The following is a 16434-nucleotide window of genomic DNA, read 5'->3' as shown; positions in this document are numbered from 1 at the left end:
ATGGAATCAACTAAGTGTCCATCAACAGATGACTGGATTTTAAAACGTGGTGTGTATATACAGACATACACAACACGGAATACTACTCAGCTGTTAAAAATGAAATCATGTCTTTTGCAGCAATATGGATGGAATTCGAGGTCATTATCCTAAGTGAAATACCCCGAAGTCAAAAACTGCACGTTCTCACTTAGAAGTGGGAGATAAACAATGGGTACACATGGACATACAGGTGGAATAAGAGACACTGGAAACTCCAAAAGGTGGGACGGTGAGACGGGGTTGAGGGATAAAATACTACCTACTGGGTGCAGTGTTCACTATTCTGGTGATGGGTACATTAAAAGCCCAGACTTCACCATATGCACTATATCCATGTAGCACAACTGCACTTATATTTCCACATTTACAAAAAATAAAAAATATTCTTGCAAGGAGAAAGAATAAAGCAATAAAATAAGATAAAATAATTATAGGATTTGACCTTTAAAATCACAAAAGCAAACGAGAAGTTCCAAAAGAAGTGTTTGAAAGCCTACCTTTTTAGCATTAAATTCTGTGCCAGCATTGGTCTCAGTTCGTCAGGCCCCGTATCTCTGAAGTTGCTGAGAAAGCCATAGGTGCTAAGGTAGATGTTGTTTACTTTTCCACTCTGTGTTTGGCAGGTCAACTCTCCATTATATAGCAGCAAAGGTTTATGAGCAAAAGGAACTTTGGTGCTACCAGCCAAAATAACCTTGGCTCCTACATTATAAAACAGAAATCTCAATGCTGAAAGCTAATACTCAGCACAAAAATCAGAAAGGCATGTTTTAATTTTACTGCAATGGGGAAATTCATTTGTCAGCAAATATACACAAAAGGGGTTTAGTACCTTGTATAGTGTCCTTGTGAAAGACATAAGTGTACACCTTATCATCATCATAAGCAATAAATACACCTTTATCCATTGGCCAGTTTTCCCAAAGAACACCTTTAATGGTTGGTGAAAAATCTGGAATCTCATAGGTAGTGTCATTAACCTACAAAATAAGATTTACAGATTTGCCCCAAGTCTGTACTTAAATCATTATCATTTGCCGTGGAGGAGGCCTGTTTGCAGCCTTAGCTGGCTTAGCTAAGTCATATTCAACTTAACATCACTCCAACAACAACAGGAAAGAAAGTTTCTTTTTCCATTCTTATCCTAGGTCTGGCTTGAAAAAACTATAGTTATTTGGAAAATCCAAGGTTTGATCTAAAATCTGGCAAATTTGTAGAAGAACGCATGAGTCTAGACACAAAGCTTCAGCTTAAGGAAAAAAAATTAAAGCTGCTCAAGATGACAGAAATTTAAACTATGAACACACTTGTACTTGTGTTTAGAAATTTTTCATAATACTGAGTATTTGATAATACTGGGTATTAAGAAACAAATTAATTCACATGATTGAAGTAAATTACACTAGGGATGCTTTATTTCAAAAGACTTCTCTAAAATGCATATCAACAAATATAAATATACAATCATCCCTCAATATCCATTGAGGGATGGGTTCCAGGATCTACTACGGATAGCAAAACCCACAGATGCCCAAATCCCTGACCCATAAAATGGTGTAATATGTGTATAACCTGTGTACACCCTTCCTTATACTTTAAATCATCTCTAGATTACTTATAATACCTAATACAACATAAACGCCATGTAAATTGTTGTCATACTGTATTGGGAATATAGATAAGAAAAATTTTCTGCACAGGTTTAGCGTAGACAAAGCCATCCATTTTTCCTCTGAATATTTTTGATCCACAGTTGGTTGAATCCGTAGATGAGGAACCCAGATAGGGTGGGCTGACTGTAATATCATACTAAATAAGCTATTTATAAAAATCAGTCCATATAAATCCTGTGAACGCAGGCAGATAGGCTTATATATATCCTGAATAGGGAACTGAAAAATATCTGCCTCCTCCTACTCTCAAAATAAAAATGAAATATAAAATCCCTGCAAATAATAAGTAATATTACAAAGCTGTGTTATTTAATATAGTAGTTGCTATTATAATATCTACATGTAGCCAGATGTACCTATTAAGCACTGAAATATGCCAAGTCCGAATTGAGATATGTTTAAGTGTAAACTACACACTCAGAGAGTTCGCATGAAAAAAAGATTGTAAAATATCTCATTACTTTTTTTATATTCAATTACACATTGAAATGATAATATTGAGATACCATTGCATACCAGTCAGAATGGCGATTATTAAGTCAAGAAACAATAGATGCTGGCAAGGCTGAGGAGAAAGAGGAATGCTTTTACACTGTTAGTGGGAATGTAAATTCGTTCAACCATTGTGGAAGACAGTATGGCGATTCCTCAAGGGTTTAGTTAAATATATTAAAATTAATTTCACCTGTTTGTTTTTTATCTTTTAAAAAATGTAGCTAATATAAAATTTTTAATTATATATGTGGTTCACATTATATTTCCATTGGACAGTGCTACTTACAAGATATTGTACTAATTACTTCATTTCATGCTAACCTTATACTCTAAAAGACAGGTACTATTATTATTCCCATTTTACAGATGAAGAAACTGAAGTACAGAGAAATCTGCCCAAAGTCACACAGCTAGTAGGTTGACGGCCAGTATTGGAACCCAGGCAGTCTGGATCCTGAGTCTCTGCTTCTAATCCATGTTAGTCTATGTTATACTGATGCTCACTTTGTATAGATGAGCACATCAGTGCCACTGGACTAGTGGTTGAACTTTTTTTAAAAAAAGGTAACCATTTGTTGAGTGCTTATTATGTGGCTAACACTGTACTAAAAGCTTACGTGCATCATCCTATTAACTTTTCATTTAACAACCCTACAAAGTAGGTACTAGAACTGTCTCCATCTTAGACAGACAGGAAAACTGGAAATCCAATCAAAGTGAGAGCTCCTTGACAGAAATTATCAAGAAAAAGAGAACTGTAAATGGAGAAAGTAAAAATGAATGAAATCACCTTGTTTAAGGCTGACCTTACTCCTTACCCTTTCCTAGCAGCCACACCCTATTTTTGACTTTAACTCCTGACAGACACCTGATTTACCCTCCTACTCTCTTGTCTATTCTGTCTAAGCCACAGTTTCTAACTGTGGTGAACCCACACGGGGGAAATTCAAGGCAGCTCTAATTAGTTCCCTGTTATAGAAAGGAAACCTATACAAGGTGGAATTTCCATATTAAGTAGAGGGAACTCGAGCTTTATCTTCATTTATGTCATTCATCCTTCCTTATTTGCTTTGCAATTGGGGGAGGAGTGCATTGAGTAAGAACTAGCAAATTAGGAATTTGGCATAGATAATCCAGGTACATTTGTGGAAATTCATTATATTTGTCAAATAAAGAAAGAAAAGAAAAGAAAAAGAAGAGAAGGAAAGGAAGGGAAGGGAAAGGGAAAAGAAGGGAAGGGAAAGGAAAGGAAGAAGGGGTGGGCATGGGGAGGAAGTAAGTCTTTGTATCAAGCGAAGTGTAGCAGTGAGGAGCAGGCTGTTTACATTGAGGGAACACCACAGTGAGACCTAGGGACCTGGAAACAGTATTAAGGATGGGTCTACAAGCAGCTGTAGTTTATGTGATTTGACCAAGAACATAGTAAACTATTAACAGGATATAAAAAGTAAATGAAAAATCCAATTATAGTAACTAATGTAAAGGCACATCTCCTTTTTTCTAAATCTATTTTCAAAAAAGTTAAAGATGTTTAAAAATATGAGTGGCTGATTTTTAAAATGGGCTCATCTATTTTTATTCATCTAATACAGAAATACCTGTTCCTTGTGCTCAGGATCTTTAAGGAAAGAGGAAAATCAACTGAGGTGTGCAGAAAGGACAGATAAGCTCACTGCCTATCGGGAGAGAAAAGTCATGTACAGGAAGATACACTATAATTATTGTATTGTGCAGTAAGTATACGATAAGGTTGAAAGTGGTATAGGATATAATAACTATTTTTTCCCATTAAAAATCTTTCTGGGATGGCCACTGTGAAAAATTACAGAATAATGGAAAAAGTTGTCTTGATATACTCATAAGAAATCTATCATAAACATGATATGAAGATGATAGCGAAGAACTACAATCCTTGGCACTAATTAATAGAAAATTTTACATGAGATATGCTTTAAACATACTTTTTTCCCCCTATATTGCATTTCAAAAAATAAACATTTAAAAATGTTCTAGACTTACTGGACAGTAAACAAATCCATCACTTTTTTCATCAATGAAAACTAATCTGGTACCATTTGGGTCGGGAAAAATCTTTTTCACACTGACAGGATGTCGATAATCATTAACGAATTGCCAGTCTTCAATGTAGAAATACTGAACGACACCAGTCTAAAAAAAAAAAATTCAGTCATGAAAATATAAAAGGTAGTCAAGGAAATACTAACTTTCAACATTTAAATTAAACATACATCCTAATTTTAAGAGAAAAATGTCATGTTTTTGATGAAGTGACTAAGAATAATATTTAGTATATGTGAAAGGTACAGACTCAAGAAAATAAATACAACGGGAAAAGCTGGGCGCAGTGGCTCTCGCCTGTAATCCCAGCACTTTGAGAGGGATTTCACCATGTTAGCCAGGATGGTCTCAATCTGCTGACCTCGTGATCTGCCTGCCTCAGCCTCCCAAAGTGCTGGGATTACAGGTGCGAGCCACCGCACCCGGCCCAGCCCACTCTTTAATGGGCGGGCGGATCTGCCTCCCGGGTTCAAGTGATTCTCCTGCCTCAGCCTCCCGAGTAGCTGGGATTACAGGCATGCGCCACCATGCCCAGTTAATTTTTGTATTTTTAATAGAGACGGGGTTTCACCATGTTGGTCAGGCTGGTCTCGAACTCCTGACCTCAAGTGATCCTGGCCTCGAACTCCTGACCTCAAGTGATCTGCCCACCTCGGCCTCCCAAAGTGTTGGGATTACAGCCCTGAGCCACAGCACCTGGCCATGTTCACTATCGTCACTGAAGTGATGGTGTGTCATGGGTGTATACATATGTCAAAACCTATCAAATTGTACACTTTTAAATTTTAATTTATTTGTTTTTTTGGAGACAGAGTCTTGCTCTGTCACCTAGGCTGTGTGCAGTGGTGCGATCTCAGCTCACTGCAACCTCCACCTCTCAGGCTCAAGTGATTCTCCTGCCTCAGCCTCCCGAGTAGCTGGGACTACAGGCGTACGCCATTAAGCCCAGCTAATTTTTGTATTTTCAGTATAAACGGGATTTTACCATGTCGTCCAAGCTGGCCTCAAACTCCTGAGCTCAGGCAATCAGCCTGTCTTAGCCTCCCAAAGTGCTGGGATTACAGGCATGAGCCACCGTGCCCATCCAAATTGTACACTTTAATAGTGCATTTTTCTTGCATGTCAATGAAACTTCAATAAAGCTGCCAAAAACCATGATATTTTCTGAATTACTCAAGAATGAAACTGGAATAGTTGCTGCTTAATGAACAGACTACTACATTTATTCCAAAAGTACTGTGGCATAGTGGAAAGAGTAGATTTTCCATCAGGAAATTTTAGTTTAAGTTCCAGTTTGCTACAGACTTGCTAGCCTCTCAATCTTCAGTATCTTCCTCCTGAAAATTTCCCTGTGTATTTTATAGATGAGATAAAATAAGTGAGATCAAGGCTCTATAAACTATTAGCGTCATACAAATTTCCTGTTCTGTATTTTTCCATATCACCAAATTACCTGATATATGAGACCTACCTTACTGATGTATATTATCTCAAAGACTTACTAGTTTCGGTCAAACTTAAATTTTAAAAAGTCTCTCATATGGCAACAAGCATGGTTTAAAACATGTTCTTTCAAAAAAATAATTTAGGTCGGGCACCTGTGGCCCATTCCTGTAATTCCCGCACTTTGGGAGGCCAAGGTAGGAGGATCATTTGAGGCTAGGAGTTCAAGACCAGCCTGAGCAACACAGTGAGATCCAGTCTCTACCAAAAAAAAATTAAAAAAAAAAAATTAATTAGCAGGTTTCTAAAATAAATAAATAAATAAAAAGAAAATATAAAAAAAATATTTCAGCTGGGCACAGTGGCTCACACCTGTAATCCCAGCACTTTGGGAAGCTGAGGCAGGTGGATCACGAGGTCAGGAGTTCAAGACCAGCCTGGCCAAGATGGTGAAACTCCGTACCTACTAAAAATACAAAAATTAGCTGAGTGTGGTGGTGGGTGCCCATAATCCCAGCTACTAGGGAGGCTGAGGCAGAGTACTGCTTGAACCTAGGAGGTGGAGGTTGGAGTGAGCCAAGATCACGCCACTGCACTCCAGCCTGGGTTACAGAGTGAGACTCCGTCTCAAAACAAACAAACAAAAAATTTTCGAGGTCCATTTCTTAAAAAAAAAAATAAAAGAAAAAAGAAAAAAATTAAAAACTAAAAATTAGCAGGGCATGGTGGCATGCACCTGTAGTCCCAGTTACTCAGAAGGTGAGGCAGGAGGATTGCTTGAGCCCAGGAGGTCGAGATTGTAGTAAGCTATGATCGTGCTGCTGCACTCCAGCCTGGGTGACAGAGTGAGACCCTGTCTCTAAAAAATAATAATGGTAATGATAATTTCATGTGAAAAAGTGGAAACTTTTAAAATAGTAAATAACTTTTTCTTTGCTGTTGTTGTTTTTTGTTTTTCAGACGGGGTCTTGCTCTGTTACCCAGGCTGGAGTGTAGTGGCACGATCTCAGCTCACTGGCAACCTCCACCCCCAGGGCTCAAGTGATCTTCCCATCTCAGCCTCCTGAGTAGCTGGGAGCACAGGCACACACCACCACGTCTGGCTGTTTTTTTGTATTTTTATTAGAGATGGGGGTCTCGCCATGTTGCTCAGGTTGGTCTCGAACTCCTGAGCTCAAGCGATCCACCCGCCTCGGCCTCCCAAAATGCTGGGATTTTAGGTGGGAGCCACTGCACCCGGCCAATATTTTGCTGAAGTGGAAAATAATGCATTTTCTACCAACCTTACTTAATTCTTTTACAGACTGATCAAAGTAACAGGTATGGCATACTTTGAAAAATCTGTGAAAACTGTTTTACAAATATAAGATGCTATAACTGTTTTATGTGCATGTGGCTAATGTAACATTTGGAGATATAGAGTACCTATGGTTCAAAGGATGAATAAATTGAAGTCAGATTCTCAATATTCAATTAATCTTAATATTTGCTGAATGCCTACTAAATGCAGGCATTAGAGATTTGAAGTTGAATTGTCTACGTTCATCACCAAATTAAATCCTTAAGGCACCCAGATAGGGAAAATGATGCTTGGAGGGGTTAAACACCAGCTAGCAAGTAATAGAACTGGTGTTTGAGCCCAGATTTGCTAGGCTCCAAAGTCTGAGCTTTTCACTAGGCCATCAAAATTGCTTAAAATCACAAAAGCACTGACATTAACAAATCATGCCACCTACGTGTTCTATACATGTACAGTCATTCACCACATAAGGTTTCGGTCAGCGATGGACTGTGTATATGATGATAGTCCCATAAGATCAGGATGGAGGTGAAAAATTCTTATTGCCTAGTGATATCGTGAATGTTATAATGTCAAAGCATAAGCCATTACTCATAAGTTTGTGGTGATGCTGGTGTAAACAAACCTCGTGTGCTGCCAGTTATATAAAAATATAGCGCATATAATTATGTGTAGCACATAATACTTGATAATGATAATAAATGACTGTTACTGGTTTATATATTTATTATACTATACTTTTTATTGTTATTTTAGAGTGTACTCCTATTTATTTAAAAAAAAGTTAACTATAAAACAGGCTCAACCAGGTCCTTCAGGAGGTATCCTGAAGGCATTGTTATCATAGGAGATGAGAGTTCCATCTATGTTATTCCCGCTGAAGACCTTCCAGTGGGACAAGATGCAGAGGTGGGAGACAGTGATACTGATGATCTTGATGCTATGCTGGCCTGCACTAATGTGTGTGTTTGTGTCTTAGTTTTTATAAAAAGTTTAAAAGTTAAAAAAAGTGAAAAATAGAGAAAGGCTTACAGAATAGGATATATTTTTTCAGAAAATATTTTGTGTAACTATACAATGTGTTTGTTAACAAACTAAGTGTTACTACAAAAGAGTCAAGTGTTTAAGTGTTACTAAGCTAAGTGTTATTAGCTTAGTAACACTTTAAGCTAAGTGTTACTATAAAAGAGTCAAAAAGTTTTTAAAAATTTAAAAGCTTATAAAGTAAAAAAGTTATAGTGAGATAAGGTTAATTTATTATTGAAGAAAAAAATTTTAAATAAATTTAGTGTCCCTAAGTACACAATGTTGATAAAATCCATGGTAGTGTACAGTAATGCCGCAGGCCTTCATAGTCACTCACCACTCACTCACTCACTCACTCACCCAGAGGCATTTCCAGTCCTGCAAGCTCCTGTCATGCTAAGTGCCCTATACAGGCATGCTGTTTTAAATATTTTATATCACATGTTTACGGTACCTTTTCTATGTTTAGATACAATTGTGTTACAATTGCCTATAGCGTTCAGTACAGTCACATACTGTACTGGTTTGTAGCCTAGAAGCAATAGGCTCTACCACACAGGCTAGGTGTGTAGTGGGCTGTACCATCTAGGTTCCTGTAAGCACACTCCATGACATCCACACAATGATGAACTTGCCCAACGACATGTTTCTCAGAATGAATCTCCATTGCTAAGAGACACATGAATGTATATAATTAATCACAGATAACTTCAGTAATTGTATTGGATTCAATACAGAAAAAAGGCTGGTAGGAGAAGGAAATGACTGAGATCACAAAGTAAAAATTAGAAATTCCCAATGTTCTCTAATAAAGAAGGTGACACATACATCTGTACCATAGATGAGGAAATCACTAGTTAAGGCATGGCATAAGATACGGCACTTATCATCCACTGCTGGGAAAAGCCGAGTCTCACGTTCTTCTTGAGCATCCAATATTTCACTTTCTATCTAAAATGTAAAGAATAATAATGGCTCACAGATTCATTTGAGTAAACCTGCTATACAACATCTAGGGGTGTCTTTTTCTCAAGTTCAACTAAACATTCAGACTCCCAAGACTACCAGAGGTCAGTTTAGTCAGAAAGCTATCAGACAGGAACCACAGCTTGCCAGCAAGGTAGCACAGACGTCCCTCTTAGTGTGAACAGTCTTTACTGCAGGCTCTGCAGCTATCTAATTGCTAATCTCTTTGTCTTCCATGAAGAGCCATGAAACAGATGTGAGAAATACCCTGACTTAGAAGCCCCCTCTTCACAGGTGCCAACATCTCTTGAACAACTCAGCAGGCATGGTTTCAAAGACCCCCACACACATAATGCCCAAATATGAGTCAGCACCTTCCAGGAAGCCCGAAGGTATGGCATTCCCATCAGGTTTTTATGGTTTTGTGTATAGTTCCTTCTAGTTGCAGTTTACCAACAGGGTAATTATTATTACTATTATTTTTGCTAAAGGCTATGTTGTGAGTAGCACTGTTGATATTTATCAGGTTTTTGGGGAACAGGGTTAGAAAGTCAATAGAACTTCTCATATAGAAGGGGAAGGGTTTTGTTAATCCTTTACTCACACCTGGCTTTCTAGTTAGTCTGTACATCCTTGCTTCCTAACCAATATTCTTGATAATCAGACATTAGGCTGTTCATCATAACTTAACTTAGCATGTCTCCAGGACATCAAAATTATACTTACCAAATGTAACTGGACTTTGCCTTCAAAAAGTGCAGCAGCATAGTCAGAATGAAGGCAAATACTGGCTACTGTTCCCAGATACTCCATATCTTTCAATTTTTTCACAGCTGTAGCAATTTTTAAAAATCAACACATTAAAATATTGGTAAAACTATCTCATACATACTTGCAAATAATTTTAAAAGGTGTGCTTTTGCAAAAATATTCTGAACTTAAAATTTCATTTTAATCTTAAATGATTAAATGATTAAATTGACTCTTAAAGATTAAATTTCATTTTAATCTTAGTTGCCATATAAATTTGCCTTCAGGCATTCCATTATGGTTTACATGAAACAAAGTAATAGAAAATAAAATCACATGCAAAACAATTAAGAATTAAACCTTAAGTGGCAATAAACTTAATGGTGTTTCCTGTTTAACCAGTTAATTTTCAGGTTTGTTCTATTCCTGAGGGTTACCTGACCTAGAAGTGGGGAAAGGTGATGGGGAGGAAGAAGGAGAAGAAAAAACAAAACAAGGTTTTCCTCACATGCTAGTAGCTATTATTTAAAGCATAAAAGGGGAGACAGAACTAACATTTATTAAGTACCCACTAGGTTTAGGAGTGCTTAAAACAGTCACTGTGCCAAGTGAGATCGCGCATTTTATTTTATTTAATCTTCCTCATGATCCATTAAAGTAGAAGTACCTCATTTTCTAGATGAGTAAGGCTCACAAGCGCAAAGTGATTTGTCTATAGTCACTTAACTAACCGAGGCAGAAAGGGAAATTAAATCCAGGGCCTCTCTAATTCTGAAGCTCATACTCTACCCACTATGCTATGCTGCCTTCACTACACAGGTAAAGAATAAAAGCTTTCTAAAAATTATGTGAATTTTTAGAAGACTTACAAAACCATTTAAGCTAAGAATGAGATATATGAACAAAAGAGTGAAAGACTTGGTCCTAAAAGAAACTTCCAGTGCTTACCAAATAAGAACAGAAACTATATGCTAGATAAGAATAAACAACTAGACTTAGACTTGCCATTCTCTCCAAGGACATAAAACCAAGCTCGATTATTCATTCCTACAGCCAGATGATAAAGACCTACTGCCACAAAGTTGGGTTCCACATCAACAGAAACTGTGATTGGTAGCTCCTATATAGAGAAAAATAGTAATAAATCAACTGCTAAACTTATTTTATTAAGAAATAAGAGAAAAATAACACCATTTTCATACTCCTTCAATAGGGTTGGCTACGGTGACTTCAAGGAGGGAGGTGAGATAGGCAATCCTTGTGCTGCAGGCATCCCCAAGTATAGGAAGCTTGGTCAGGAAAACATGAAGTGAGCCCCTTTGGGTAGAGAGTGCTAGCAACTGGCCATCATCAGTCCAGGACAAGGTACCCAATCCTGAAATAATCGACAAAATAAATGATCATTCAAAAACAATATATAGTTGCAGGCAGCAAACACATATTTTCATTTGAGCTACCAGAGACATAACAATTTTCAAATATCTTCCTTACCAGTTTAAGTAGTTTTTATTTAGAGTAGGAAATGTGCCATGGATTGGCATAAGAATATGAGCATTGGCTCATTCCCTGTGGTTCAAAGGGAAAGTACAGTTATGTGTCACTTAACAACAGGACCATGTTCTGAGAAATCTGTCATTAGGTGACTTTGTTGTTGTGTGAACATCATAGAGTGTACTTACACAAACCTAGATGAAACAGCCTACTACATACCTAGGCTATATTGTAGAGCCTATTGCTCCTAGGCTATAAGCCTGTATGGCATGCTACTGTACTGAACACTGTGCAACTGTAACACAGCAGTATTTGCACATTGAAACATATCTAAACATAGAAAATGTAGAGTAAGCCTGAATAACAAAACAAGACCCTGTCTCAAAAAAAAAAAAAAAAAAAAAGAAAAAGAAAAAGAAAAAGTGGTAAATATGGACCATGTATGTGGACCACTGTTGACTGAAACGTCATTATGTGGGTCATGACTATCTATAAGAATTTATACTTTACATTAGAATTAGGATAAAATTCACTATAAATCTCTGGATCAAAGTAGACATATCTTTCTAGTCAAGCAGTATGACAACATAATTACTAAAATAAGGAGACTATTTTAGGGAACTCTAGTAAAGAATATTAAAATTTATTTCTGGCCAGGCACAGTGGCTCACGCCTGTAATCCCAGCACTTTGGGAGGCCAAGGTGGGCAGATCACCCGAGGTCAGGAGTTCAAGACTAGCCTGGCCAACATGGTGAAACCCTGTCTCTACTAAAAATACAAAAATTAGCTGGGTGTGGTGGCGCATGCCTGTAATACCAGCTACTTGGGAGGCTGAGGCAGGAGAATAGCTTGAACTTTGGAGGTAGAGGTTGCAGTGAGCAGAGATCATGCCATTGCATTCCATCCTGGGCTACAAAATGAGACTCCATCTCAAAAAAAAAAAAAAAAAAATCCTCCTACAACGAATGCAAATCACACAATAATGAACACAACCTTATTCTCTGTAACTGGAATGATAAAATGTCGATCTGCTTCAGAAAAATCAATACCTTTATTTTCCTCATCCAGGCTGAGTATAGCATACATGTCTTTTAAGTCAACCAAGTCTTGGATTTTAATGCTGAAAAACAAAAATGTATTTAAAAAATATATATATGATCTTTATATAAAACTGTTTTAGTTCACCAAAAATTATAAACCATGGAATAGGTTACTGGTCTCCAAAATGTGATGTACAGAACGATCTACCCGGTTAAAGAAAGAAAGTATTAGAATTTCTGTACTTCATTACATCTTTAAATTTTGGGGTTTGTTGTTGTTTGTTTACTGTGTGAAGAGATGGGGGGGTGTTGTTTGTTTACTGTGTGAAGAGATGGGGGGGTGGGTTGTACCTGGCTTAGTTTCTGATCTATGGCATCAGGAATAAGGAGGTTAAAATGGTCCTGAAGAAATTTGAGTATGAAAATATTCTCCTGAGTAGTATTAGTTATTGTAAGATGATACAGGTTTCTCTTTACAATGTGTTCCCTTTCTCCCGTGCCCAGAGTTCTTTCATACAAAAGGAAGTGAATTATAGTACAGAAAGAATATTAAATTTGGATCAGAAGGATCAGGTTGAAAGCTCTGAAAAATGCGGGCATAATATTATTTCATAGTGTTGTAATAAGAATAAGTAAGTTGATGTAAATGAAAGTTGTGTAGTACAATGTTGAGACCCAACAGTTGTAACATTTCTTTCCTCCTAATCTCCTTTTCTCCTTTCTCTTCCCTTCCAGTATTTTCCTCTTACATTGTTTCCCTCATTATTTTCATTTAATTGAACTTTTAAGATAATTTTAGATTCACAGGTAGTTGTAAGAGGCAATATAGATAGATAGATTCCATGTCCCCTTTTCTCCCAATAACATCTTGAAATACTATAGTATAATATCACAATTGGGATACTGACATTGATAGAAACTACAAATCTTATTCCGATGCCCCTAGTTTTACTTGTACTCAATGTGTGTGTTTACTTGTACTTGGTGTGTGTGTTTACTTGTACTCAGTGTGTGTGTTTAGTAACTTTCTCACACAAGAGATTCATGAGATCCACCACCACAGTCAGGATACATACAGATAGTTCCATGACCACGAGGATCTCTCATGTTGCCTTTTCATAAACACTCACCTCTTTCCTTCTAACCCCAGCCCCATCCTAACCTCTGGCAATCACTAATCTGTTCTTTGTTTTTATAATTCTATCTTTTCAAGAACATTATATAAATGAAATCATACAGTATGCAACCTGTTGAGACTGGCTTTTTTCCATTCAGCGCAATCCTTTGGAAATTCATTCAAGTTGCTGGGTGTATCAATAGGTTGTTCCTTTTTATTGTTGAGTAGTGTTCTATGACATAGATGAACCATTCACCCACTGAAGGACATCTGGATTGTTTCCAGTTTTTGGTTTTTTATTTTTTTATTTTATTTTTTATTTTTTAATTATACTTTAAGTTCTAGGGTACATGTGCACAACGTGCAGGTTTGTTACATATGTATACATGTGCCATGTTGGTGTGCTGTACCCATTAACTTGTCATTTACATTAGGTATATCTCCTAATGCTATCCCTCCCCCCTACCCCCTCCCCACAATAGGACCCGGTGTGTGATGTTCCCCTTCCTGTGTCCAAGTGATCTCACTGTTCAATTCCCACCTATAAGTGAGAACATGTGGTATTTGGTTTTCTGTTCTTGCGATAAGTTTGCTGAGAATGATGGTTTCCAGCTGCATCCATGTCCCTTACAAAGGACATGAACTCATCCTTTTTTATAGCTGCATAGTATTCCATGGTGTATATGTGTCACATGTTCTTAATCCAGTCTGTCACTGATGGACATTTGCGTTGATTCCAAGTCTTTGCTATTGTGAATAGTGCCACAATAAACACACGTGTGCATGTGTCTTTATAGCAGCATGACTTATAATCCTTTGGGTATATCCCCAGTAATGGGATGGCTGGGTCAAATGGTATTTCTAGTTCTAGATCCTTGAGGAATTGCCACACTGTTTTCCACAATGGATGAAGTAGTTTACAGTCCCACCAACAGTGTAAAAGTGTTCCTATTTCTCCACATCCTCTCCAGCACCTGTTGTTTCCTGATTTTTTAATGACTGCCATTCTAACTGGGGTGAGATAGTATCTCATTGTGGTTTTGATTTGCATTTCTCTGATGGCAAGTGATGATGAGCATTTTTTCACGTGTCTGTTGCTGCATATACAGGTTTTTATCTGAATGTAGGTGTTCATTTCTCTGGAATAAATGGCCAGATGTGAAACTGCTAGATCATACGGTAATTGCATGTTTAGTTTTTTAAGAAACTGCTAAACTGCTTCCCAGAGTAGCTGTACCATGATGCATTCCCACCAGCAATGTATGAGGAATCCAGTTTCTCTTCATACTTACCCACATTTGGTGTTATCACTATTTTTCATTTTAGCCATTCTAATAGATGGGTAGCAAGAGTTAATTGTGGTTTTAATTTGCATTTCCCTAATGGCTAATTTTCATGTATTTGTTATTATTTGGTGAAATCTATGTCTTTTGCCTATTTTCTAACAGGGTTGTTTGCTTTTTTTACTGTTCGGTTTTTGTTGAATGGCAACTATATAAGTAAGTTTATTATTTTTGTGTTGCATAGATAAATTGATATGTAAATAGATAATTGACATTTAAACAAAAATAGTATCAACATAGTGTTGGGTTGATAACATATACAGATATTAAACATATGACATATTGTTGGGTCTTGAGAGTCCTTTACATATTCTAGATACTAGATACTAGTCCTTTGTTGGATATGTGGTTTACAAATATTTTCTCATTTTGTAGCTTATCTTTTCATCTTATTTGTTTATTTATTTTCAGAGTCAAGGTTTCACCACGTTGGCCAGGCTGGTCTCAAACTCCTGACCTCAGGTGATGTGCCTAGCTTGGCCTCCCAAAGCGCTGGAATTACAGATATGAGGCACCGCATCCGGCCATCTTTTCATCTTTAACAGAGTATTTCACAAAGCAAAAGTTTAAAATTTTGATGAAATCTACTTTATCAATTTTTCCTTTTATAGATCATAGTTTTGGTTTCAAGTCTAAGAACTCTTTGCCTAACCCTAGATCCAAAAGATATCCTCCTATATTTTACATTTTATATTTAAGTCTATGAGTGAATTTTTTTATTAAGGTGTAAGGTTTGTGTTGAAGCTTTTTTTTTTTTTTTTTTCCACTTGTGGATGTCTAATTGCTCCAGTACCATTTGTTGAAAAGGGCATCTTGCTTTTATTGAATTATTTTCACCTTTGTCAAAAACCAACTGTGCATATTTGTGTGGGTTTATTTCTGTCTTCTCTATTCTATTCCATTGATTGATGTATCTTTTCCTCTGCCAATGATACATAGTCTTGATGATTGTAGCTACACAAGTTTTTATATTGGGAATAATGATTTCTCCCATTTTATTGTTCTTTTTTAAGATTGCTGTTGGCTATTTTAGGATCTGTATCTATCTCTCTGTCTCTATCTATCTATATTAGAATAAGCATGTCTATGCCTACAAAGAAGCATGCTGGGATTTTGATATAAATTTCATTAAACAATAGATCAACTTGGGGGAACTGACATCTTCACTTTGTTGAGCTTTTCAATCTATGAACACAGTATAACTCTCCATTTATTTGAGTCTAATTTGATCTCTTTCGTCAGCATTTTATAATTTTCAGCACAGACACTGTACAGGTTTTGTTAGAGGTATACTTAAGCAGTTCAATTTCTTTGGAGTGACTGAAAATGGTATTGGTTTTCATTTTTGTTTTCATTGTTAATGTTCATTGTTAGTATATTGAAATGTGATTAATTTTTGTGTGTTGATCTTATATCCTACAATCTTGCTCAACTCATTTATTAGTTTTAGTTCTAGGAGTTGCTTTTATGTAGAAAATTCCAAGATTTTTTATGTAGAAAATCCCAAGATGATCATGACATCTGCAAATAGAGAGAGTTTTCCTTCTTCCTTTCTAATCTGAGTGCTGTGTATTTCTTTTTCTTGCCTATTGCAGTGGCCAGAACTTCTAACGCTAGGTTGAATAAGAGTAATGAGAGCAGATATTCTTGTCTTGTTCCTAATCTTAA

General features: G+C 36.8%; 1 protein-coding gene across 2 annotated transcripts in view; it reads right to left on the bottom strand.

Moving 5' to 3' along the window:
- WDR19 (WD repeat domain 19) overlaps positions 1-16434 on the bottom strand; it is a 93694-nt gene that overhangs the window by 50399 nt on the left and 26861 nt on the right. The window contains 8 exon segments of one of the 2 annotated variants that reach the window (NM_001266872.1): positions 540-744; positions 875-1022; positions 4230-4379; positions 8887-9009; positions 9751-9857; positions 10780-10894; positions 10977-11149; positions 12316-12386. In NM_001266872.1, the coding sequence (NP_001253801.1) occupies positions 540-744; positions 875-1022; positions 4230-4379; positions 8887-9009; positions 9751-9857; positions 10780-10894; positions 10977-11149; positions 12316-12386 (1092 nt within the window). 2 annotated transcript variants of the gene reach the window in all.

The sequence above is a fragment of the Macaca mulatta genome, chromosome 5 (genome assembly GCF_049350105.2).
Source record: "Macaca mulatta isolate MMU2019108-1 chromosome 5, T2T-MMU8v2.0, whole genome shotgun sequence".
In the NCBI taxonomy this organism is placed as follows: Eukaryota; Metazoa; Chordata; class Mammalia; order Primates; family Cercopithecidae; genus Macaca; species Macaca mulatta.
Note: the sequence above shows the minus strand (reverse complement) of the source record. Positions and strands in the feature narration are given on the sequence as shown.